Source organism: Mytilus trossulus, chromosome 2, assembly GCF_036588685.1.
Source record: "Mytilus trossulus isolate FHL-02 chromosome 2, PNRI_Mtr1.1.1.hap1, whole genome shotgun sequence".
NCBI lineage: Eukaryota > Metazoa > Mollusca > Bivalvia > Mytilida > Mytilidae > Mytilus > Mytilus trossulus.
The window spans coordinates 7,748,897-7,775,820 of record NC_086374.1 but is presented as its reverse complement, the minus strand read 5'-3'; the positions used below and the strand labels follow the sequence as shown (position 1 = coordinate 7,775,820).

Below are 26,924 nucleotides of genomic sequence, written 5' to 3'. Positions count from 1 at the left end.
AAGCTCGTGGCCAAAATATTTGAAATCCAAAGCTTATAAAAAAGATGAAGAGCTATAATCCGAAAGGTCCAAAAAGTATAGCCAAATCCGTGAAAGGAATCAGAGCATTGCATGAGGGAGATACATTCCTTAATTTATAATAATTTCTATCATTTTGTAACAGCTCATTTTAATAACACATAAAAAATCATGTCTTCTGTGGACAAAATGCACTTCTGGCGTATTAAATTTTTTAACTTGTTGCCATTTGTTAGCTATTATTCGTATGTTCCTTTGTCAATTGTGTTCTCAAATTTATATATATTGTAGTCCTGTAATGTTGTGTTGTCATTTTAATGTTATATTTCACATGGCCATAAAGAGGGAGGTTTGGAATGCCACAAAACCAGGTTCAACCCACCATTTACTTCCTTTAAAAATGTCCTGCACCAAGTCAGGAATATGGCCATTGTTATATTATAGTTCGTTTCTGTGTGTGTTACATTTTAAAGTTGTGGTTCTGTTGTGTCGTTTGTTTTCTCTTAATTGTGAGTGTAAATTCACTTTACTATAAGACGTGTTACGGTATTTATCTATCCCAAATTCATGTATGTGGTTTTGATGTTATATTTATTATTCTCATAGTATTTTGTCTAATGCTTAGTCCGTTTCTGTGTGTGTTACATTTAAATGTTGTGTCATTGTTCTCCTCTTATATTTAATGCGTTGCCCTTAGTTTTAGTTTGTTACCCCAATTTTGTTTTTTTGTCCATGGATGTATGAGTTTTGAACAGCGGTAAACTACTGCTGCCTTTATTTATAACATTTAAAAAATAAAACAAAGTTATCAAATTTCTGATTAAACACATATCATGACTTTTTGTAATAAATCAAGTTTTCTTTCAAATAATTTTCTATACATGATATAATTTTCAAATCACTTCTTATAAAAATTACCAGAACTTTTAATCATTGTTATTTTAAAATATATATTATATTATTAAACAATGTCAGTAGTTTTTTCTTGTTGATGTAACCTCAAAATAAAGATAGTTATATAACTATTTTATGTTACTGTATTGTAGAACCATGAGTCCTATGTAGGTTGTACTTAGGAATTAAGGCAAATCAAGCTTTGTTTTTGATAAATCACATTCCAATCAAAACGCATCTTCATGAATTTTAATTACAATCAGTATAGGTTTTTGGTAGAAGAAAGTATTTTTTAACGAGACCCATACTTTGAATTTAGATAATTTGCCAACTCGACTTGATAAATGTAAAAGAATTATGTTTGGATTTTAAAATCTGTGTTTATATGTATCGCTATTTTATAATAGCTGTTATCATGCCAGTTTAAAGTAAAGTTATTTTATCAATCAAGATTAAAACGGTAGTTTTTTTATTTGGTTAAGCATGGTTCGGACTGAAAAATTAGGTTGAGAGGTAGTCAAGTACAGGTCATGAATGGGTTTAAGACTGTTTTAGTAATAGTTGATACTACTTTCAAAGCAAAATCAAGAGTCAATTAAAAACAAGTACAGTCGTGTATGGTTCAAACTGGGTCGAGTAATATTTAGTAAAATTCAGACCAATTTAGACTGGTCAAGTAAAATCAGTACAGTCGAGTTCAGATATACACCATCTCAAACTTTTACTGGTTAGTAGTGATTGTTACACCAATGTACCAGGTTATGGGAGGGTAAGGATCCCGCTGATTAACATGTTTACCCACTTTCTGTATGTATGTGTCTGTCCCAAAATACTAGCTATGATTCAGCGGTGGTGGTTTGTTGCTGTATGGCATATTTGTTTTTCGTTCATTTCTTGAACACACAAATGCCATTTGTTTTTGTTGAATTGATTTACATAAGTCATTATAGGGCCTTTTCAAGCTGATAATTATATGCTTTGCTCATTGTTAAAGGCTTTCCAGTGACATATATTTGTAAATATCTTTGTAATTTGGTCACTTGTAGAGAGTAAGCTATCAAACCACATCTTTTTAAAAAAATCTACACAGCAAACCAAGTTGTTTTAGAAATAAATCCCTATTCTTCTCTCGAAGATATATTATGAAACATACAATTTCTTTATATCCCCAATTCTGTAATTCGTATATTTTTTTTATAATTAATCATTGGTTGATTTTGAATCATGCAAATCAATTACGCATAGTACTTCATACAATAAGATAATTTCAAACGTCTTTAAAAGAATAAGAGGAAAGTTTCAAGTCACTATAACACATCAAATAATCCAAAGTCTCACTAGTCCCCTATAAAAACAACACATTGATAGCGTTTGTTTTTGGTAGTATTTGTAGACTTATCATTTTTTGTTTCGTCGATTCCGGTATTTGTTGTCATACTTGTTCACTACGTTTTAAAAGGATTTGCCCCTCCTTGTTAGCTGAGAATGTACACTCAAATGAGATCCACCAAAGGTCACATGACGTGAATGTATGCAATTATAGAAAATAGTACGACAAGAAGTTTTTTCGAAAAAATATAATTGCGAAAACTTAGGTCCTTACTTATAACAAAAATATTTACAAAAGGAAAATATTACATGCATGTAAAAATGACATCCTCTGAATAAAATGCTCCGGAAATGAAACAGGCACTTATAGAATGTGGTAGGGTTGAACATGTTTGTGAGCGCTCCACTCTTCCCTAGTCTATGCAGTGGCGTATCAGCGCAACGTAAGAACAAAGATCGGTACGAGGCACAAAAATAATTAACATGAAAACAAATCTACACAAAGCACACAATTAATTAACATGAAAACAAAGCACCGAAATAGGACTGAATTCAAGTTCATAGTCAATTACAACTTAAAGGTAAATTAAGTGGATGTTTATTTTTGTTTTAAGGATTAATTTTGTTGCAGATACGTTTTGACGTACACAGTAACCACAGGCGGGTACAGAGAACTTATCATTCCAGACAACAGTGAACATATTAATCGTACTGAGATATATGATGGGGTTAGTTCTCAACAGATTATGGAATATCGATTTGACTACGATAAACCAGTCCACTGTCAAGAATCTAACTCTTGCATTGCTGGTGATGTTCCACTTAAGCTAGATGAAGATATAACTAAGGTATAACTACACTTACAAGTTAGCATAGATGGAATTGGCTATGTGTTTAGTTCATTTTTGGTTAATAGGTTTTTAGACATTTTCGATCCGCATACATCCTTGGCTTTTAGATTTTCGGATTTAGGTGTTCCTAAGAAAAGCGTTTCGAACGCATGCAATTTGTAGTGTATTGTTTTCATATTTTGCACAGTTCAACCGTTGTATGCTTACACTATTATCTATATAATTCCACATTAGTGCAGCGTTGTGTAAACAACATCTGTTAAGGGTGGATTCGGTTAGGAGATGACTTTACTGAGATATTAAACATTGTCTGTAAAAGAGAGGCGAAAAATACCAAAGGGATGTTTAAACTCATAACTAGTTGAAAATAACCGGACAACGCCATAGGTAAAAAGGTCAAACACCAACAGACCAACGACGGTTCACAAAACACAACAAAGAAAATTAAAGACTGAGCAATACAAACCCCAACAATGTGAAAAATGCAGATGCTCTGGAAGCTTTATCATATCAAGTTCAATATGTGGCACCCGTATTGTTGCTCATGTTATTACAAACCCGGTAATTACGATTGTTTCGCGTATACAATTCTCAGGTTTTATTTCAATGCAAAATCAATATAATTCATGGCAACCAAGATAATACTAAAACTTATAAGCCATGTTCGGTGAAGTTGTTTCTAAGATGAATGAAATTTAGGTATGTAAAGGTTTACTTGGTTAAACGTGTATAAGTAGTCACCGGCTCTTTGTTAACTTGAGTTATCATTGATATGTTCATAATTATAAATCAACTGTTAACAAAACTTTGAATTTTTGAAAAAATAAGGCTTTTCTACCTTAGGAATATATTACCTTAGCTGTATTTGGCAACACTTATAATGATAGAAATAGGATAATACAACGGTTTTCTTTTTACAGATCGTTTTAGGAGTTTTTGGTCCTCAATGCTCTTCAACTTCATACTTTTTTTGGCCTTTAAAACATATTTGATTCGAACTTCACTGATGATTCTTTTGTAGACGAAACGCGCGTCTGGCGTAAATATAAAATTTTAACCATGTTATATATGATGAGTTTATTCTTTTAAAGAAATGCATTTAAAAGAAAATATGGGAATTGCATTTAAGGATTACTAACATTTGTGCATTTTTTTTTTAACAAGAAATGGTATTACAAAAGCCAAATGTATTCATCATAGATACCAGGATTAAATTTTGTATTACGCCAGACGTGCGTTTCGTCTACAAAAGACTCACCAGTGACGCTCGAATCTAAGAAAGTTAAAAGATCAATTAAAGTACGAATTTGATGAGTGTGTGTAAAGATTTTAGGGAAAAAAAGACGTTTCTTGTACGGTTACGCATCTATTCTCAAAAAAATAATCCCATATATAGATATATATGTATCCTATATTGACTCAATTCTGAATTCAAGAGTCAGGATCTAAAAATGAGGGTACTTTTTATATTGCCTTCCAAATACCGTTTCGATCCCGAACATCACTGAAAAAAGTAAAATCACAAAAATACTGAACTCAGAGGAAAATCAATTTGGAAAGTCCATAATCACATGGCAAAATCAAAAAACAAAACGCATCAAAAACGAATGGACAAGAACTGTCATATTCCTGACTTGGTACAGGCATTTTCAAATGTAGAAAATGGTGGATTAAACCTGGTTCTATAGCGCTAACCCTCTCACTTTAATAACAGTCTCATCAAATTCCGTTACATTTACATGATGCGTTAAATAAACAGTCACAATCAATAAAATAGTCAAAATATGGGAACATCAGTCATCATCGTATAACAATTTAACAGGACACAACAACATCTACTAGCTACGAACACATGGATTGATTTGAGTGTCTGACGTCAGAAAAATTATATACGTCACATAAATGTGTCGTTCAATGTGAATACAATAGTTATCAAAAGTACCTGGATTATAAACAATTTTAAATTTTACATAGGCAATGAGCGCAGACAGGGTTAAAAAATCAAAAGTATGTAAGAATAAATTACAGAAATCAAACTAGTCCAAAAGTTATACATAGAATTTATGAGAATCCAAAACTTTTAAAAGGAACAATTTAACAGGACACAAAAACCTATCCACGAACACATGGATCTACTTGAGTGTCCGACATTTATTGTCGAAATCCGGATCTGGTGTACTAAAAAAATATTGACACCGTATGTTTGTGGCATAACATCGTGGCCACAAGTTAAATTATTTTTTTCTGTTTAGAATTAAATTCATATTAAGATCCATTTTGTTACATCCTGTGATCAATTTTATTTGACAATCGCCAATGGCAGTCAGCAGGATTAAATGACATCAGTTGTTCGACCTGTTAGTCAAATGCGTTTTGTTTAAATATACTTTTTCACTTTTTTGGTCTTTTGGAAAATTGTTGTTTGTGCTGTTTTTAGACCCTTCTACAACAATTTTATTTCTACATGCACACGTATAAAAATTGCGGTTTTTGTCCAACGCAATCATAGGTTTGAACGTAGTTTTCAATTTAGACTCGTTTATATATATGAAAGAAGAAGACGTGGTTTGATTGCCAATGAGACAACTCCCCAACAATAAACCAAATTGACACAGAAACTAACAACTATTGCATAATTGAATGATTGTGACTAAATGTTTGATTAAGGTTTCATGTGTTATGCCGTTGCCATGCGTTTGGCGTGAACTAATTTGAACTGTTTGGTTCCCTATCACGGAATATATGAACCTGCTTTATATTATTTTCAAGAGAGACTTTGTATTTTGAAAGAAATGTTATGCAACAAAGAATTTAGAAACTAAATATATTGTAGTCAAATTATTAGAAATTATGTGTTATTTTACCGTAGCAGAGTACATTATTATGCTACTAAAGACATAAACAACTTGACAGTAATGATGTTCTCGTGAGTGACCCCTAGGAAAGATAAAATGTCCTACAATTAAGTTCATATCTTTTTACGGCAATCTTTAAAGACACAAATGTTGCAAAACACTTGTCATACCTTTACGACAAATATGTTGTTGTTCCCGCAGATAAAGCCCCAAACAACATCGTGTTTGTGTGTAAATCACTTTACGTGAACTGTTTGATAAATGAATTAGGTACTGACGATTCACTTGGAAACTCTACATATGCTCCTATGTCATTTACTAAAGAGGAAACCCGGATATCGTAGGTCTGTTCTATGTTCCTTTGGAATTTTAACCGATATGAAGAACTAATTTTCCATAACTGTATTGGATACCTAGTCTACACAAGTGCCATTGTTACGGAATATCTATTTCACTGATGATATGAAATATGTTTCTCATGTCGTAACTACAATCCTGTTTCTTTACACAAAAGTGACCTACCGAATTAGACTATTAACCGGGTTTGTAATCTTGAACATCACGAATGGTTCCATATTCGGAGCAGGATCTGCTTACTCTTCTGAAGCACCTGTGATCACCCCAAGTATTTGGAAGGATTCCTATCGCTTGGTCTTTAGTTCTCTATATTGGGTCTTTTGGAATATAATTTTTTTTCTTTTTCGTTTTTAATCATGTCGTTGTCAATTTGTTTTCTTTCTGTGAGCTTGAATGTCCCTCTGGTATTTTAGCCCCTCTCTTATATATCATTGATGTATTGTGCGAGTCGAAATTGAACATTTTATGAAGAGTTTAGAAATATCTGTAAAAGGTATAATAATTTAAAAGAAACGAATTTTGCTACTTTATTAAAGAGATTAATAATGCGTTTACACTCAACTTTGATAAATAATTGATTATTAGACGCACAATCTAAAAACATTTTCAAACATATTGTCGGCTAGAAGTTAAAAAGTAGTTGTGAACTCTTCTTTAGTGCAAAAGTGTACGACTTGAAGTCCTAGTTTCTTTTATAATTTATAATTTCGTCAAAAAGGGAAAAAGGAAAAGCTAATTATTACGTATGTTTTTATCATTGCACTTTCAATGAGTCTACTGCAAAGATTTAACTCAAATCTTGTTCATCTCGCCCTCCCCACACGCACACACACACAATTGTTGCAATAATTATCTGGCAATTTTCGCTTCTAAACAAAAACAACAGTAGTATCCCGCTTTTCAATAGTCATAAATGGATTGAGCAAAAATAAATACGGGCTACAAACCAAAGCTGAATAAAACATATCAATTATAAAAAGAAAAAACAGAACAACAGAAACACTGAACTGCAACTAAAGTTAACGCCGATATACATAGGAACGGAATATTTTATAACAACTGTCTTATGATTGACTTGGTTTAAGACATTATAAGTTCAGAAACGATGAGTTGAACCTAGTTTAATGGCTAGCCAAACCTTTAGCTCATAATATGCGATATTAAAATTACTGTTAAAATTACATTATTACGCGACAGGAAAAGAGTACAAATACATGCAACAATACTCAGGACAGATAAATAGATAAATAGTCATTAGTATAGTACATTACAACATGTTAAAAAATGAAATAACTCAGAGGAAAATTCTAAAAGGGAACATAAAATAACAATGGACCCCTCCAAATCAAGACTAAACTTCTGACCAGTTGAAATCGAAATATAGTTAATATTAATCATAAATACTAGTATGTTAATAAGCACACCTCTTTTGTTTAGTCGAGCAATTATCTGCGTATACGACTATTTAGTTAAAGCTAACGCATTAATGCTATTGATGAGACTCTTAAACCTATATTACATTACAATATATTATTTATCAACCATTTAATACAAAGTCAACACATCTGCTGAAACATTGACTAATTTATGAAATTGATAAGATGATGGAATCCTTCATTTTGTTTTAGATTATCATTTATTTTATAGACACCAATAAGGCCGAAATGGTCTGGATGGTCCGATGGAGATTTATCCGGAGTGAAACGGTATGCATTTGAAGTTTGGCGAATGGAATATAGTCTTGACTATCTAGTTCTAAGAGAACCAGATATTCTGACAGATTATAATCCAGTACCAGAATTTATAACCGAGGTACAAGCAAGCAACAATACATTCCCAGAATATGAACCCAAAGAACCAGGGGTTTATTCAACAATACTTGAAGTTGCAGACAGAGCAAATAATTCTAGATATGTCCGAAGAATAGCAATATTCGACAAAACATCAGAAATATCCATCATGTCAAGTCATCGGTTGTTCGTTTCATCGGCATCAAATGAATCTAACTACAGCTGGCAGACTACTCCTAACAATTTGCAGACGACAACTTTGTTAGTACAATGGGAAAACCATTTTATCAACGAAGTACACGAAAACGGTCATTTCTTGGCAAGAGTCCAAGAATATACTCCAAGACTCAGTGATGATATCAATAGAGATGACTATAAAGAGATTGAATTTCAATTTGATGATGACGAAGGTAACAGAACTAAAGAAGAAATATTAAATATAAATTCTATTGTTCGATTTGAAATAAACCACGGTATTCCTAATACGGATACACCAACACAATGGCAAAACGTCCTTCCAATTAAAGAAAACCAAAGTATTGAGCTGAGTGGCATCACTATTGTAGATGGGGATTCATACCAAGTCTGGGTTCGTGCAACTGATGTAATGGGGAATAACAAGATTGATTCATCTATAGTACATTTTGATCACAGCCCACCTTCTGTTGATCCCCCTAAGTTTGAACCAAATGTCAACGATGGAAAATTTCCATTTGCAAGCAGGTACGCTTTCAAGTAAATGCTAAATACATTTTCAAACGGTAATTTCTTATTCATGCATCTTATTTTTTCTTCAAGTACAACCAGTTCAGTTACGTGATGTCAGTTCAATACTAGTTAAGGCCTTTTGAAATATAACCTATGCTTCTGGTAATACGCTTAATAAAATAAGGGTAGGAAGCTATGCAAATTATTTTTTTTCATTCGCTTTTTTTTGTTACTTTATAAACACACACAGACTGCCTGACTTTGATATTGTCTTTTTGTGTCTAAAAAAGTCCTTTAGGAAAGTACTTACCAGAATAGGTATATGATAAGCGGAGTCACAAGTAATTGTTTATATAGCCTTATTCATTTTGGTTACAATTTGAATCTATGCAAATATAAATTCATAAAGTTGAAAACATGCACATCTTTAAAATACCTGATATGTACAAATAAAATATGGAGAAATGATACAAAAGGCATTCCAACAATCATCCAATAGGGTCTACTTGGCGTCGATTCAATCAACTCTATGTTATTTTAAAACGTTTAAAAGGAATATAAGCAAGTCAGATATAAAAGACCACGACATAACATAATGTAAACATTTTCCAATAAACAAACAGCCTTGTGTATGATAAATAATAGCGATAAGCAGTAAAACGATTAATCGAAAACTAGGCAACCAGCGAAAACCAGTGCATTTCTGTCCTTAACACTGGTAAAACGACGTATAAAATGGCCGTAATTCGCTATAAAAAGTAGTTCATGGGATCGAGTATTGCGAATGGATCGTGAAAAAAGTAACCAGATTGTAAATAAAATTTGGTAAGCCAGACGCGCGTTTCGTCTACAAAAGACTCATCAGTGACGCTCGAATCCAAAAAAGACTGAACTTGAAATCAGTTAATCCGGTTCACATTTGTCACGGAACGGGACTATTAAACTTAAAGTCATTGCTACCTTATAGGTATCAATATCAATGTTTCTAAACCTTATTTCATTAATCTATATCTTTATACTAGTGTTGTCAACGACCGAATACCAAAAACGCTAACCGGTTAACCGGACTTTTTTTCAATTTTGATAGTTTTGATATAAATTTGCATGGAAATCAATAAATAGTTATGTTTTATTTAAAAATTGTCGTCGTGGTTATTAATTGTCCAGTATATTGATTGCTATTGTTGATCCTAAATACATAAAATTAGTTCGAGCTCGGGGCACTACCTTAAAGAAACAAGATTGGTAAACATGGGTTTTTAACAATAACTTTAAATCAGAGATGCGATTAAATTTTACTAATTAGTTCACTATTTCGTTTTTGATTTAATATTGTGAAAACTAACATCTAAATGTGTAACCTCCGTATTGCAAGGTTTAGTCCTTCTCTAAACAAAATGCTACCTTAAAAATTGTGAAATGCAAAATAATGTGAATGTAATCAAGGTATACGTGATAGTACGAGTACGTTCTTAAAGAAACAAGCAAACAAAGTAAAGAAACAGGTCGTATGTTGAGCTTTTGTTATTAATTTCTGTTTCATTTTGGTCTCTTGTGGAAAAAAATTTCATTGGCAATCATACCATATCTTCTTTTTTTATAATTAATCATTTCAAATTGAAACACACCACATTATTTTCGAAAGACAACAAGAGAAAATTAAACAATGATCGGTTTCAGACAAATTCAATTCTACGAGATCAAGACGTTTTTTTTTATATATTTTTCAATCTGAAGTTGGTACAAATGCTATAGTTGATACGATGTATTTGTTTATTGAAAACCAAACTTCTCCAGGAATCCTCACAGACAAGTCTTATAATGCCAAAGGACAAACAATTCTTTAGTCATAGTATTATGACTTGGATGAAAGGTTGTCAAATTGACACTCATACCACATCTTATAACTATGTGTACATGTATGGTACTATTGATAAGGCTTTCAAACGACAACTTAAAACTACCGGTTAACCGGTTAATCGGTCGAACGATTATCCGAGTAACCGGTTAGGCAAAAGTGTACGATTTGACAACACTAGCTACTTTATACCTTAGTGCACCATTTAATTGCCTAATATTACAATTATATTAAACTTTCAATTTCTGAACTTTCTTGAAATATTGATTTAATATTTAACAGATTAAATTGTATTTAATTGAAATACCTTGTTTTTTTCCATAACAATTCATATGCTTAAAGAATAAAAAGAAAAATTCCTTTTAAATATTGCCAGTTGTCGTGACCAATCACTTGGAGAAAAACACATTACAGAAACCTTACGAGTGATTGATTGTTGCCGCATTTTGGGTATTTCGTGGCGGTAAGTTTTTATTGTTGGGTAAAGTTAAGTGCCCGGAGAAAAATTACCGACTTTTGATAGGAAAGAAACCTTAAGAAGATACTTTGCAGTGGAGTAAAACAATTAATGATAATCAAATTATTTTGAAAACAGAGTTACAGTCTCTGCTATAGATATACACAGTGGAATCAGTAAAGTTTCGTTCAAATTCGTGGTTAATAGAACTGGGGAAGTAAAGAACCAGAAAGATTTCAAGATCAATTCACAGGTGATGTTTACATAGTATGAGTTCTTTTTTACGGACGAGTTGGAATAAGATACATAAACCATGTGAAGATTTCATCCTACATATAACAATATCTAAATTTCTTAATCAATATTAAGGGAAATGAGTTTTTCGAGGTTTGGGATATATAATGTCAGTTATAGCTCGTTTCAAAATGCTAGGAATTTAAAGGTTTGTTTGGATTGCTTGCTTTGCTTGTATCAATGTTTCCTCAAGCATTGAAATTAAGATTGACATCTAAAAACACTATAAAAAGACAGATTTAAACATTTATACATACTACTAAAATTTGATCGGACATTATCAAATATTCAAAATTACCTATGCATAGGTTTAACTTAACCAACTTATATTGTTTGTAGATGCCAAACTTAATTTCTATACTGGAAAAAGGCGACCAAACCTTTGTCGTGTTAGCATTTTGAAAGAGCTGTTAAAAAAAGTCAAAAACCTGACATTAGAACTTTAGACACTTGAAAATAACAAAATAAAAAAGACATTTTCGTGTGAATTTGAAGCGAACTAGTACGAACAGTTACCTGAATAATTTTCTGCATAAACACTATTTTGTTATATTTGATGACACAATTTTGCGTTACAATTTGCCGTATTTTCCTCTTTATGTCTTACACACAGGCAAACTGCAATCAGCATCTTAGTAAAGATTGTTTCTGCATGCGTAATGGAGGATGTTTCTTGGTTGATAGTGTCCTAGATATTGATAACTGCTGGCTTAAAGTTCCAATTGATAGAGTTGAAGATGAAGTTCATTCCCTTCAGGTTATCGTTTACAACTTGGCCATGCTGTCTACTATGACTTCATATAATGTAAGTGATTTTTATCAATCAATGACCACAATGAATAAACAGGTAAATTTTGTGAATATAACTGGAATTACATGTGATAAAAAAGAATTATACAACGACAAAAGCTTGCATATTATCTTTACATTTTAAACCCTTAATACTTATGTACGATGTTTCAATTTAGATAACTTTTAATTTAAGATTTTCATCACACTCTCTGCTCTCAGACTTTTTACCATTTCCACCCCCACACAAAGAAAAAAGTTAGTCTGGGTCAATATAGTTTATTTTTCATTTGAGGGGACATCATGTATACAGAGGAACGTGAAGACAATAACAATCAAAACCAAGCAGTAAACAAAGAAACCAAAAGACGTTTACATCAACAGTTATAAATAATAAATAAGAAACAACACGAACTCCACTAAAACCAGGAGTGATTACAAGAGATCGATTTTAATGCATAATAAACTTATCTTTGATGAATAAAAAAATATTAAGAAAATAAGGTTCCAACTACATCGGTCAAAGTTTTAGATTAATTTGGCTATTCGTTTATATCATTTAGCCCTCGGTATGTTTTGGCTTCAAATGCCAGGTTTAACGTTATTGATCAAGGAATATCACTGCAAGCGCTTTAATAATTCGTTTATAATTACAGCTAGGAAAGGTTGACAGCTTCAATGGAATAAAAAAATGTAAGTCTTCAACCAGTTTAACATTTCCTAGTTTTTAGGATCGAGTGAGCTTATCAAACTGCTTGATACCCGTCGTTAGTATTTGTCGTTACTTGTAACCACTATCATCATTAAAAATGTTCGGTAATTCTGCCTGCCGATCAACTCTCAAGAGTCTTTTGTTTAATAGTATTAGTATCTGAATGTATCTTTCGAGCGAATCAAACAAAGTAAAATATATACTGCAATGGATCATGGTAATACAACAATTATTTTTGTAAATTAAGAAATATACGAAAGGATTTTAACAAAAGCAAATTGATACATATATGATAATGCAAATATTTCGCATGGTTCCGAAAGTTTACATTGACCTTTGCATTATTTTGTCTACCGTCATAGAAAGTGTAGCTCTTAGAAGTCTTAATATATCACCTAAGAAACGTATACCCGGTCTGTCTTCCTGTCATTATAGCTTAGTGTCCGATGCATTATGTTTATATCGTAAACATTTAGGATAACCAAACTTAGTTAGCAGTTGGTAAATGAGCTAGGATGTTTCATAAATCAAAGTCAGGTCACTGTTATCTGGACTTACCTTTATCCACAATGATACTAAAATTTAATCTTATTGATCAAATGTAGAGATTTGAGAATTTGTGTGGGCTTCCACTTCGAAATCTCTAAATTCAAAAACATTAATACATGTTTTCAAATTACTACCGCTAAATTGACATTTGCATTCCAAAAATGCAATACTTATTAATAGAGCTTCTCAAATACCACAGTGTCGGAACGGAACTGTACGGTTTTCTAATAATTTGGTCATTCGGGAGACTGTCAAGCGGGGCTCCGACATTTGCGAAATAACAAGTTGCTTGATGGAAACTTTGATGAACTGTTATGTTCCTATATAACGTTTGTGCTTCAAGTATTGATAGCTCAAACATTCGTTATGTAATTAGTAACCATTAAAATAATAAAACGATGTAACGTGACGGTACCCAAATTGCACCTATTTTGACAGTTTTTTCACCTAAGTTTTTTTATGATCAAGAAAATAATGTCCATACTGTGTTTAATTTGTAGCCCTATCCTTCTTTATTGTATAGGTACACCAATTTAATGTTTAATCCATATTGAGTCATAAAAAAATGGGTTTGAATCAACCTCCAAACTATCTATGATTCTGTCATGAGGAGTACCCAAATTGCATCTATGCTTAAATCCACATCGTCAAAAGTCTAATAACCGAGCTTTTGTTTAATTTCTTTCAATATTTTGAACAATTGGATATTAGTCCATACTTACTCTTCATATTTTACGAAATGGATACTTATAATATATTGTATTTGCTAATTTTAAAAAGATGAAGTTTTGATGACGTCGCATGGTGACGTTTTCGTACATTTTGCTTTTTCATAAACATTCCATCTGTTGATAAATACTGTGAACGTTTAGTGTATAACTAAATATGTTTACCTATGTTGAAAGACGTGCATAGTATCAAATCATAAGAATACAAATTGTTTACTCTCTAGGAAATCTTGTAAGATTTCCATTGCTAATTATTATAAATAGGTGAAAGGGTACTTGGTGCAATTTGGGTACCCTTACGTTATGCATCCAAATGTTTTCCTTAGAATGATAGAGCTCCGTGTAAAACGATCAAAATCGTCACACAACAGCGATTAAAAGTGTCTCACCTGTCTGAAAGTTTCAAAGCCATTGTCCAAGTAGAAATACAAATATATTCATTTTCTCCATGTCGGATATTTTTATTGACTGTACAATCGCTTGCAAGTTTACTGTAATATCACTAGGAGCCTTCCTGTACAATCACTTGGAGCTTTCCATTAGAATTGCTGGGCCACATTTAGTAATTACATTGCATATGCATTGCATTGGTTGCTTCTTTCTGTCCTATTATATTCATCTATGGTATTTGAAGTGAAAATAAGCACAAAACCGGTCATTTTGACAATTAAGATTCTAGCAAGGAACCCTTTCAATGTGACTTTATCAGAGACAAAAAAAAATGTGCACAACAGATATAAAAAAGAAGGTGTGGTATGATTGCCAAAGAGACGACTCTCCACAAGAGACCAAAATGACAAAGAAATTACCAACTGTAGGTCACCGTACGGTCGTCAATGATGAACAAAGCCCATACCGCATAGTCAACTTTTAAATGCCCCGAAATAACAATGTAAAACGAGAAAAATTACGGCTTTTTTATGTACAAAAAATGAACGAAAAACACATAAGTAACACATAAACAAAAAACCACCGAAAGTATACAAGACATAAGAAAAGGACAGTACAAAATATGTTAAGAATCTAATCTAAAATAAAAATGAAAATAATCCTCGTATGTGACTAGATGCTCTGGAAGGGTAAGTAGCTTATTTTGAATTTTACATAATATATTATTTACCAGCCATTTAAAAGAAACAAAAACATATTTGAACAATACAACAAAGATTTTTTTATCACAGGATCGGGATATTTTAACTTGATAAAGGAATTCGAATGTGGAATGGTGGTAGCTAACCACTGATCCAAGTGTTGTGATCGTATTTCGGTACGTGATCGTTCTCCGGTATTTTGATAAACCCCGAGTTTTGAATAAACCTGTAATGTGTTTTCATTGATGTTTGAATATTGAAAATATTGTATGATAAGTATTGTATGAATTGATTACGTTCGTCTGTGTATTATTTTAGTAACGTTCAGTTCCTATGTAGAAATTCCGCGAGTCAATGTGTTTTACGGGAAAAGGGACGTGTTTTGACGTCAGCCGGAACTAGGAAACAAACTTGGAAGCTTAATTTTAAATGCCCAGCTGAACGGATGTTTTTCGTAAAGCAAGCTTCATTCTAAATTGGGGATTGATTTAGATCTAGTATTTAATTATCGGAACATTATTTAAATAGATATAGGAAGAGTATGTATTTGAATTTTATGTACAGATTACCAGTATTTATTTCGTCATAAAACGGTGAAATCCGTGACAGATATTTCCTGGATTCTGATTCAATGTTATTTTAAACTAGGGGGTTTCCACATTTATATTTGGCAATCTATTGATATTCTATTGATATTTATTACTATTTGATTATTTGATTATTTAACTATTATATTGAGATTGATTGTGATATTCTATGTTTTCATGAAGTCTGAAGAAATAATAACGTTTTAGAAAATTGAAGAACGTTCTTGACTTTTTATTGCATTTTGAATAGTTTTGACAAACCGCTCGCAAAACGCATACATTCAAAATACAAGAAAAGACACATATATGTCAATAAACATGATATTAAAATAAGAAGATGTGGTATAATTTCAAATGAGATGTCTGTTTTTTACAAGCTATAGCTACTGGTAGAAAACGATCCAGTAAAATTAAATTTTATCAAGGATGAGAGGGGACTTGTTATCTGAAAGACAGAGAAAACACAAAATCCGTCAACATGATTTTTTTTATATCAATGTCACGATTCAGGAACTTTTCAATTTTCCAAACTATAACATCCGACAATAAAACGAAACAGTTGTTGTTTTTGTTAGTGAGAACAACATTTTATCAAACCACATTTATATCTTCAATATATAAATAAGGAGATGTGATATGATTGTCAAAGTTCACAAAATAAATGAATTTAAGCAATTATAGTCGGATATAAAAGGTCCCGACATGAAAAATAAGAATCAATAACTTTCGAATTTAACTGACGGCCTAATTCATAATAAAACAATTTACTAAAAACGTATATGACAGACATGAACCAACGACAACCACTGAACTACAGGCTCTTGACTTGAAACGGGTACATAAAGACTTCAGCAGGGATAAAAATATCTGTGTGCGCTCATTTCTCCCCAAAACTAGCACAGCACAAGGCCAAACTATAAAAAAATCATTTGAATGATCGGATCATCATTCCATACTATCATTGACGATATCAGACCAGGTGCGGATCCAGCCTTTCTACCAAAGGGAGAAGGGGGTCAAAACCACGAAACACCCTAAAACGTCCACAAAATTTTATACAAATCGCATCCGCTTATGCAGGCTGCATCCATTCAAATAAAAGCTTCAAACATCAGTAACACTTTTGAGTGTGTTCTCTAGGTTTAATTTTTTTTTAATAACAATACCAAATAACTAACTGTCATTAAATCGTAGCAGAAAAAGGAGAGAACAATCATGCCAGACAAATATTGTATTTGATTGCAGTAGTTTTAATAAAACTCTTTACACAAGTATTCCACATTCCAAACTAAAAGACAAATTGAAAGAGTTGGTATTGCCTTGCTTCATAAAAAAGAATGGCCAACGTAGATGTGGAACGCATCTACCCCATTGAACTAGAGATAAATGATACTACAGATACAGTAAGGCCGGCTTCATATCTTGACTTACATCTATATATTGACAATGAGGGTCGGTTGAAAACAAAACTTTACGACAAAAGAGATGATTTCAGCTTTCCAATTGTGAACCTTCCATTTCTAAGTAGCAACATTCCAGCAGCACCTGCATATGGGGTATATATCTCCCAATTGATACGATATTCCCGTACTTGCGTTTCCTATCATGATAGAGGGTTGCTGCTCACAAGGAAGCTATTAAACCAAGAGTTTCAAATGTTGAAGTTGAAATCATCCCTTCGTAAATTTTACGAACGCCATCACGAGTTGGTTGGTCGTTATGGAATAACCGTTTCACAAATGATATCGGATATGTTCCTTACGTTGTAACTACAATCCCCTTTCATGAATGTGACCTACCGAATTAGACTATTTACCGGATTTTATATCACATAAGGTAGCAATAAACAGTTAGGAAAAAATACTAAAATTTGCCCTTATGAATTTTACCATTCCCTTTTCATTGCTTTCTTGCAATATCAAGCTTACTGTTTGTGTCATATATGGGCATATGTATGTAATCATAATCTTCCATAGATTTTATTTCCAGTATATAAAATGGTAAAATATAATTTCTTTTTGGTGTATCCATGGCAACAATCTGCATTTATTTGTTATGAAATATTACAAAAAGGGGGGAAAGATGTCACATATTTCCCCAAAATTTGGCTAAAAGTAGAATTTCAATCGCTTGAAGTAATACCTTTTCTGAAACTGTGTACATATATCATTCAGCAAATTCAATGAAAATCATATGTCTTTTGTCTCATTTTTGTCTCAAGTTGCGTCAAAAACTTCGTGTAGAAAAAGAGTGTTTGTAAACAGTACATTAATTTCTGGACCGATGTCAGGTCTAGCTATGAAAATACGGACTGTCAAACAGAAAACAGCCTATAAAACATGTAAAAAATAATCTTGATGCTCTTATAAACCACCTTTGAAGGCTAAATTAGCACTCATCTGTCTAAAAATTAATTTTATTACACAATAATTTCCTATTTGAAAAATACACAGGGGCCATAATGCGAAACTAAACTTCTAACTGTGTATTGCTACATAAGCAACACGACGGATGCCACATTTGGAGCAGGATTTGCTTACCCTTCCGGAGCACCTGATATCACCCCTAGTTTTGGGTGGGGTTCGTGTTTTTTATTCTTTGGTTTTCTATGGTGTGTCATGTGTATTCTTGTTTGTCTGTTTGTCTTTTTCATTTTTAGCCATGGCGTTGTCAGTTTGTTTTAAATTTATGAGTTTGACTGTCCCTTTGGTATCTTTCATCCCTCTTTAATAAATATTTCTATGACAAAAGTATCATGGAAAACATAAACTGATCAAGAATGTGGCAGAAGAGATAGTAGTAAGCATTATATACTTAAGAGTTATAATTAGTCATATGCCACTAGAAACTATAACAGCAAAATGCAATGAGTGTGTAGGTAAAAGTAATACCTTTAACTAGCTTGCTTGTTAGCTGGACCGTGAAGTGATACCAAGGTTAAAAGGTTATCCTCCTTTCGGGGTAATCTAGTTGGCCAAACGATGAAAACAAAAGCTCCAGCAAGCGATTGTACAGGAAGACTCCGAGTGATATTACAGTAAACTTGCAAACAATTGAACAGTCAATAAAAATATTCGACATGGAGAAAATGAATATATTTAGATTTGTACTGGAACAATGGCTTTGAAACTTTCAGACAGGTAATTCTATATATCAGAAAAGGTACATGTGAAAATTCAGGTAGCTAGCAAACATTGATTTTTCGATGTTTATTAGGCACTTTGGATCGCTGTTGTGTGACAATTTTGATCGTTTTACACGGAGCACCGCCATTCTAAGGAAAACGTTTGGTTGCATACATCGTTCTTATTATTTTATTGGTTAATTTTTACATCGAGATTGATTTAGCTACCAAAACTAGAAGCAGAAACGTTATATAGGAACATAAGAGTTCATCAAAGTTTCCATCAAGCAACTTGTTATTTTGCAAATGTCGGAGCCCCGCTTGACAGTCTCCCGAGTAACAAATTTTATTACAAAACCGTACTGTGTCGTCTCGACACTGTGAATACGTTGAAACAAACGTAATTATAACTATAAATCCTTTTCCTTCTATTATTTAAAATTAAATACACAAACGGTCACATCACTAAATTAAGAGAAAACTTGGACAAAGAAACAATTTTACACCGAAAGGACGGTAAAACAATATATTTACAGAGGCCTGTACACATTAAGATAGATATAGGCAGCAGTATTATACAGCTGTTTGAAAGTCATTTATTGATTGAGAGAAAACAAATCCGGGTTACACTAAAACTGAGGGTATGTGTTTTTCAACAAAAGAAATGACTCAAAATTCATCGTATCTTTCGAACGAACCAACGATCATCAAGCGCTTATTTTTAATAATTATAGATAGCTTTTTAAATCAGTTTTAATTTACATTGTACACTTCGTTATGGTAGATCATATATGTTTACCAAAACAGATTTTTCATGCACTTTGCCAAACTGAAGATTTTACTATGCTCTTTTAAAAATATGATTAAATGGATGAGTCACCGTGCTATTTTTCAAACTATTCGTCGTTGAAAATTGCCTAAATGTGCTTCGAATGACCATGAACAAAAATTTGTTTGTGCATAAAAAAATCTTAAAGATAGAATTTTGAAATTAATTGTGAGAAGATATGTTTTATTATATATGTTTTAAATAATCAACAAGAAAAAGGGTGTCAACCAACTTGTTTTCCTGCTACAAGTAATAAGTTTGTTACCAAAAGAGTTATCTCCCCTTAACCGGCTTAGTTGCAAAATTGATTCTAAATCACTTGTGTTTGTTATTTTTTTTTTTTTAACTATTTTGAATAATTTAATAATCAGAAAGTTTTCTTCATAAAGATAAACAGTCTAATCAATAAAATTACAAATTTAAAGGTTTGGGTAAATAACTGGACTGATTCTTTACTGCAATAGTCCAATCCAGGATATTGGTATATATAATAAATACTATGTTTGTTTTTTCCAGATTATAGTCCATCAAATATTACAATATTAAAAACATCAGACACAAGTTTAAGTATAAGCTGGATTCAGGCACCTACCTGTTATGATCGTGCTGGTATTCTCATCCGGTTATTCCGACCTGATAATTCCACAATGGATTTCAAAGTACATAAAGATGCGACAACGTTCGACCTAACAGGACTCTCACCTACAACCCACTATTGGTTTAAATTGTTCACTAAATATGGCAATGACACTAAATCTGTTATGAGCGGATCTCCTGCAATTCTGAAATTCAAAACAGCGGAGGCATGTAAGTCATATCAGAGTAATGTTTCAGTAATGAAAACAGACTGTGCCATGGTTTTGTATTAATGAACAAATGTATAGAAAGCGTGATACATTCACAATTATTTTATTCCTAAACATTAAATTGAAATGTGTCCTATCACAAGGATAATAAGTATAAGCCAACGGTATTATATCCTTATACCAGATTTTTAAACATTTAAAAACTAAAACCATTGCTGTTCCAGTATAAATGAAGGCGACAGTGGTTTACCGATGTTCAAATCTCGTAAACAACTTGGAATGGAAAATTTCAGATAACAAACAAAAGCAGAAGAAACGACATGAAATACCGGGCACCGTCGGTAGTATGACACAATTGGTAAACTAATTGATCCAACGACAATACTAATATGTTAAACTGGTAAAAGAATTGTAATGTAATAGTATATATCTTACCTTTTCAGCTGTAGGATTTCCTCCAGGCGGTGTTGCTGGATTATCTGCTGGTGAGTCACCTTGCTTTGATACATGTGAAAAGATATCAAATAACTTTGTCATTGATAGAAATACTTCTTATAGCGATATTTGTTTCTTGTTTGTAATTGTTTTGATTATTACATATTTTTGTCTAAATTTTATTAATGTTTTACAATTCTGAATACTGATATGTTTTAATAGTAAATCAATCAATCATCGTTCTGAAATTGTAGGGTTTATCTTGCTATTGTTTGGTGTTGTGGTCGTACTGTTATTCCTTGGACGTACTGGACGCTTACAGCCTGCTAAAGCCAGAATGACACAAGGGATTAGAACTATTCGTAACACAATCCGGGTTCGCTCACATACCAATGGTGGATATAATGTTAGTATTGCCTACAAATACAAATATTGATATAAATTATAATGCATGAAAAAGAAACTATGAGAAATATTGTGTAGTATAGTCAGTACTGTACTGGATGTAAATCAAAATGTGGCGTTAAAACCGCGAAGCTTTTTGTAGATAAAGTGCCATGCTCTCTGCACATTAAAGAACTCTTACTACAACTCATTGAGGATTTGAATTATTGTATCCTATTGGCAAGAATAAATTATGTTTCTATCCCTTGTCCTAACTTTCCAGGTGGCATCAAAGTTTCTGAAACTTAACCCATTTCGAATCTTATTAATAGATATTTCCAATAAAATGACATACGTACCTAACTCGACGTATGCACGTAACGGGTCCGCTTATTGCTAACCAATGAATATTGTTAAATGCGTTACTCAAGTTTTTAACTAAGTATTCCTGAACTTTGAAACCCATTCATAGTAAATTTAATCAATATTAAATATTTCTAAGAGGATGAAAAATGAAAGAAATCATGATTTTTATGTATCACATGATTATTGATATTCCCGCTTAAACTTCACTTTCATAAGACCACGTAAAGATACGTATCTTAACCTATCATATCAACTTTTTATTATTTGATACTTGTTTTGCTTTCGTTTGTCGTTATCAGATTAATGTCCCTTCTTCTTTTCGTTTTTTAATGTTTTTAAATATTTAATTTCCGTGGGTATTTATTATAAGATAAATTTTTTTAGCATTTTCAGAAAAAATTAACTCAAAGTGTTAATCAGAATGCTGTCTTTACACCACTGGGTCGATGCCACTGCTGGTGGACGTTTCGTCCCCGAGGGTATCACCAGCCCAGTAGTCAGCACTTCGGTGTTGACATGAATATCAATTATATGGTCATTTTATGAATTTTCTGTTTACTAAACTTTGAATTTTTCGAAAAAACTAAGGATTTTCTTACCCCAGGAGTAGATTACCTTAGCTGTATTTGGCACAACTTTTTGGAATTTTGGGTCCTCAATGCTCTTCAACTTTGTATTTGTTTGGCTTTTTAACTATTTTGATCTGAGCGTCACTGATGAGTCTTATGTAGACGAAACGCGCGTCTGGCGTATAAAATTATAATCCTGGTACTTTTGATAACTATCTGATAAAGTTGATAACTGGGATTGCATCATACTTTATTAAGCACCATTCCAAACGTTATCCTCTTCTGCAGTTAGTCTCCTTAATTTACAATCTCCGGGTTTTTTTTCAACAGGGATGTCAACGGGATTTGTATATTCAAAAACAAATAATACAGGTCTTTTACTTTTTTTTTTAATTTTTATAGTTGACATACACTTTTAAAAGAAAGTGAACGAAAATTAAAGAAAAAGAATATTGAAATTGATAATAATGTATGTTAATAAATGTGTACACCAATTCGTTATATGGATTGTAATTTGGACCTTTAGTAACAGGTCTACCAATATTTACAAAAACGGAAACTTTATATTCTGAGGTTGGCTGGGAATCTCTTTTTGAAAAAAGGAGGAGAAGAAAATTACAGATGTTTTATAACATGAACCAAAAGCATGCACAAGAATATCTATGTAATCTTGTACCTCCTTGTGTACAAAGTACAACCAACTACCCATTGCGAAATGGTCATGATATTATTGTTCCATTTTGTAGACTTTCCCTCACTACTGAATCGTTTATTCACTCTACTATTCGCAGTGTCGACTCTATTTCTAAATTTAAGAAAGAATTAAAAAACGATAGTCTATCATGTAAATTTGTACGGCCCAAGGAAATTAAATATTATCTTAACGCACTTGCGATGTTCCGCTTCATTCTTAAACAATGGCCTGTTTAGAGCTAACATTATTAATGATCATTCTTGCCATTGTGGGTCCGATATTGAGGATGTCTACGATTACTTCTTCGTTTGCCCAAATAACACATTATGCAGAAAAACCTTATTCCATAACCTTAACTGGCTATCTGAAAACTTTGTTTCAGATACAAAACTATTAATTCGCGGATACTTGGAACTTTCGAACGAACAAAATTTTCAAATATTCAAACATGTTCACAGTTTCATAAAAAACGTCAAACAGATTTCTTATGCCTTGATAGAGCGTTATTATTACGGAAACGGAACGTCATCGTTGTCATCAATTCACAAGTCATTGTCACAGAATTAGAAGTTTGTGCTGTTTGAGACCCTTCTACAACGAAATTTGTTTTACATTCACGCGTATGAAAATAGCGGTTTTTATCCTACGCAATCATAGGTTTGAACGTAGTTTGCAATTAAGACTCGTTTATATTTTTGGTTTGGGCTTGTATCATATTGTCCCTCCGGTTTATATGATCCGTTCATCCTATATTGACTCTTAAAATTCAAGAGTTTTTTTCTAAAAATGAGGGTACTTTTTATATGGCCTTTCAAATACCGTTTCGATCCCTAACATCACTGAAGATATATTTATTGTCGAAATCCGGATCTAGTGTACTAAACAAATATTGACACCGTATGTTTGTGGCATAACATCGTGGCCACAAGTTAATTCTATTTCTGTTTAGTATTAAATTTATATTAAGATCCATTTTGTTACATCTTGTGATCAATTTTATTTGGCAATCGCCAATGGCAGTCAACAGGGTTAAATAACATCAGTTGTTCGACCTGTTAGTCAAATGCGTTTTGTTTAAATATACTTTTTCACTTTTTTGGTCTTTTGGAAAATGTTGTTTGTGCTGTTTTTAGACCCTTCTACAACGAAATTTTGTTTACATGCACACGTACAAAAATTACGGTTTTTATCCAACGCAATCATAGGTTTGAACGTAGCTTTCAATTAAGACTCGTTTATATTTTTTGTTTGGGCTTGTATCATATTATCCCTCAAGTTTAAATGATCCGTTCATCCTATATTGACCTTTAAAATGCAAGAGTTTTTCTACAAATGAGGGTACTTTTTATATGGCCTTCCAAATACCGTTTCGATCCCTGACATCACTGAAGAGATATTTATTGTCGAAATCCGGATCTGGTGTACTAAAAAATTATTGACACCGTATGTTTGTGGCATAACATCGTGGCCACAAGTTAATTATTTTTCTGTTAGTATTAAATTTATATTAAGATCCATTTTGTTACATCTTGTGATCAATTTTATTTGGCAATCGCCAATGGCAGTCAACAGGGTTAAAGAACATCAGTTGTTCGACCTGTAAGTCAAATGCGTTTTGTTTAAATATAATTTTTCACTTTTTTGGTCTTTTGGAAAATTTTGTTTGTGCTGTGTTTAGACCCTTCTACAGCGAAATTTTGTTTGCATGCACACGTATAAGAATTGCGGTTTTTATCAGACGCAATCATAGGTTTGAACGTAGTTTTCAATTTAGACTCGTTTATATTTTTTGTTTGGGCTTGTATCATATTTTCCCTCCGGTTTATTTTATCCGTTCATCCTATATTGACTCTTAAAATTCAAGAGTTTTTTCTAAAAATGAGGGTACTTTTTATATGGCCTTCCAAATACCGTTTCGATCCCTAACATCACTGATGAGATATTTATTGTCGAAATCCGGATCTAGTGTACTAAAACAATATTGACACCGTATGTTTTTGTCATAACATCGTGGCCACAAGTTAATTTTTTTTCTGTTAGTATTAAATTTATATTAAGATCCATTTTGTTACATCTTGTGATCAATTTTATTTGGCAATCGCCAATGGCAGTCAACAGGGTTAAAGAACATCAGTTGTTCGACCTGTAAGTCAAATGCGTTTTGTTTAAATATAATTTTTCACTTTTTTGGTCTTTTGGAAAATTTTGTTTGTGCTGTGTTTAGACCCTTCTACAGCGAAATTTTGTTTGCATGCACACGTATAAGAATTGCGGTTTTTATCAGACGCAATCATAGGTTTGAACGTAGTTTTCAATTTAGACTCGTTTATATTTTTTGTTTGGGCTTGTATCATATTTTCCCTCCGGTTTATTTTATCCGTTCATCCTATATTGACTCTTAAAATTCAAGAGTTTTTTCTAAAAATGAGGGTACTTTTTATATGGCCTTCCAAATACCGTTTCGATCCCTAACATCACTGATGAGATATTTATTGTCGAAATCCGGATCTAGTGTACTAAAACAATATTGACACCGTATGTTTTTGTCATAACATCGTGGCCACAAGTTAATTTTTTTTCTGTTAGTATTAAATTTATATTAAGATCCATTTTGTTACATCTTGTGATCAATTTTATTTGGCAATCGCCAATGGCAGTCAACAGGGTTAAAGAACATCAGTTGTTCGACCTGTAAGTCAAATGCGTTTTGTTTAAATATAATTTTTCACTTTTTTGGTCTTTTGGAAAATTTTGTTTGTGCTGTGTTTAGACCCTTCTACAGCGAAATTTTGTTTGCATGCACACGTATAAGAATTGCGGTTTTTATCAGACGCAATCATAGGTTTGAACGTAGTTTTCAATTTAGACTCGTTTATATTTTTTGTTTGGGCTTGTATCATATTTTCCCTCCGGTTTATTTTATCCGTTCATCCTATATTGACTCTTAAAATTCAAGAGTTTTTTCTAAAAATGAGGGTACTTTTTATATGGCCTTCCAAATACCGTTTCGATCCCTAACATCACTGATGAGATATTTATTGTCGAAATCCGGATCTAGTGTACTAAAACAATATTGACACCGTATGTTTTTGTCATAACATCGTGGCCACAAGTTAATTTTTTTTCTGTTCTATATTAAATTTATATTAAGATCCATTTTGTAACCTCTTGTGATCAATTTTATTTGGCAATCGCCAATGACAGTCAACAGGGTTAAAGAACATCAGTTGTTCGACCTGTAAGTCAAATGCGTTTTGTTTAAATATAATTTTTCACTTTTTTGGTCTTTTGGAAAATTTTGTTTGTGCTGTGTTTAGACCCTTCTACAGCGAAATTTTGTTTGCATGCACACGTATAAGAATTGCGGTTTTTATCAGACGCAATCATAGGTTTGAACGTAGTTTTCAATTTAGACTCGTTTATATTTTTTGTTTGGGCTTGTATCATATTTTCCCTCCGGTTTATTTTATCCGTTCATCCTATATTGACTCTTAAAATTCAAGAGTTTTTTCTAAAAATGAGGGTACTTTTTATATGGCCTTCCAAATACCGTTTCGATCCCTAACATCACTGATGAGATATTTATTGTCGAAATCCGGATCTAGTGTACTAAAACAATATTGACACCGTATGTTTTTGTCATAACATCGTGGCCACAAGTTAATTTTTTTTCTGTTCTATATTAAATTTATATTAAGATCCATTTTGTAACCTCTTGTGATCAATTTTATTTGGCAATCGCCAATGACAGTCAACAGGGTTAAAGAACATCAGTTGTTTCACCTGTTAGTCAAATGCGTTTTGTTTAAATATTCTTTTTCATTTTTTATGTCTTTTGGAAAATGTTGTT

General features: G+C 32.4%; 1 protein-coding gene across 1 annotated transcript in view; it reads left to right on the top strand.

Annotated features, from left to right (window-relative positions):
- LOC134704814 (uncharacterized) overlaps positions 1–26,924 on the top strand; it is a 54,249-nt gene that overhangs the window by 13,155 nt on the left and 14,170 nt on the right. Inside the window, exons 5-12 of the mRNA XM_063563597.1 lie at positions 2,873–3,089; positions 7,952–8,817; positions 11,256–11,370; positions 12,025–12,216; positions 12,857–12,893; positions 20,337–20,627; positions 21,070–21,111; positions 21,316–21,467. Coding sequence (XP_063419667.1) covers positions 2,873–3,089; positions 7,952–8,817; positions 11,256–11,370; positions 12,025–12,216; positions 12,857–12,893; positions 20,337–20,627; positions 21,070–21,111; positions 21,316–21,467 — 1,912 coding nt within the window. The remainder of the gene's footprint in view (positions 1–2,872; positions 3,090–7,951; positions 8,818–11,255; positions 11,371–12,024; positions 12,217–12,856; positions 12,894–20,336; positions 20,628–21,069; positions 21,112–21,315; positions 21,468–26,924) is intronic.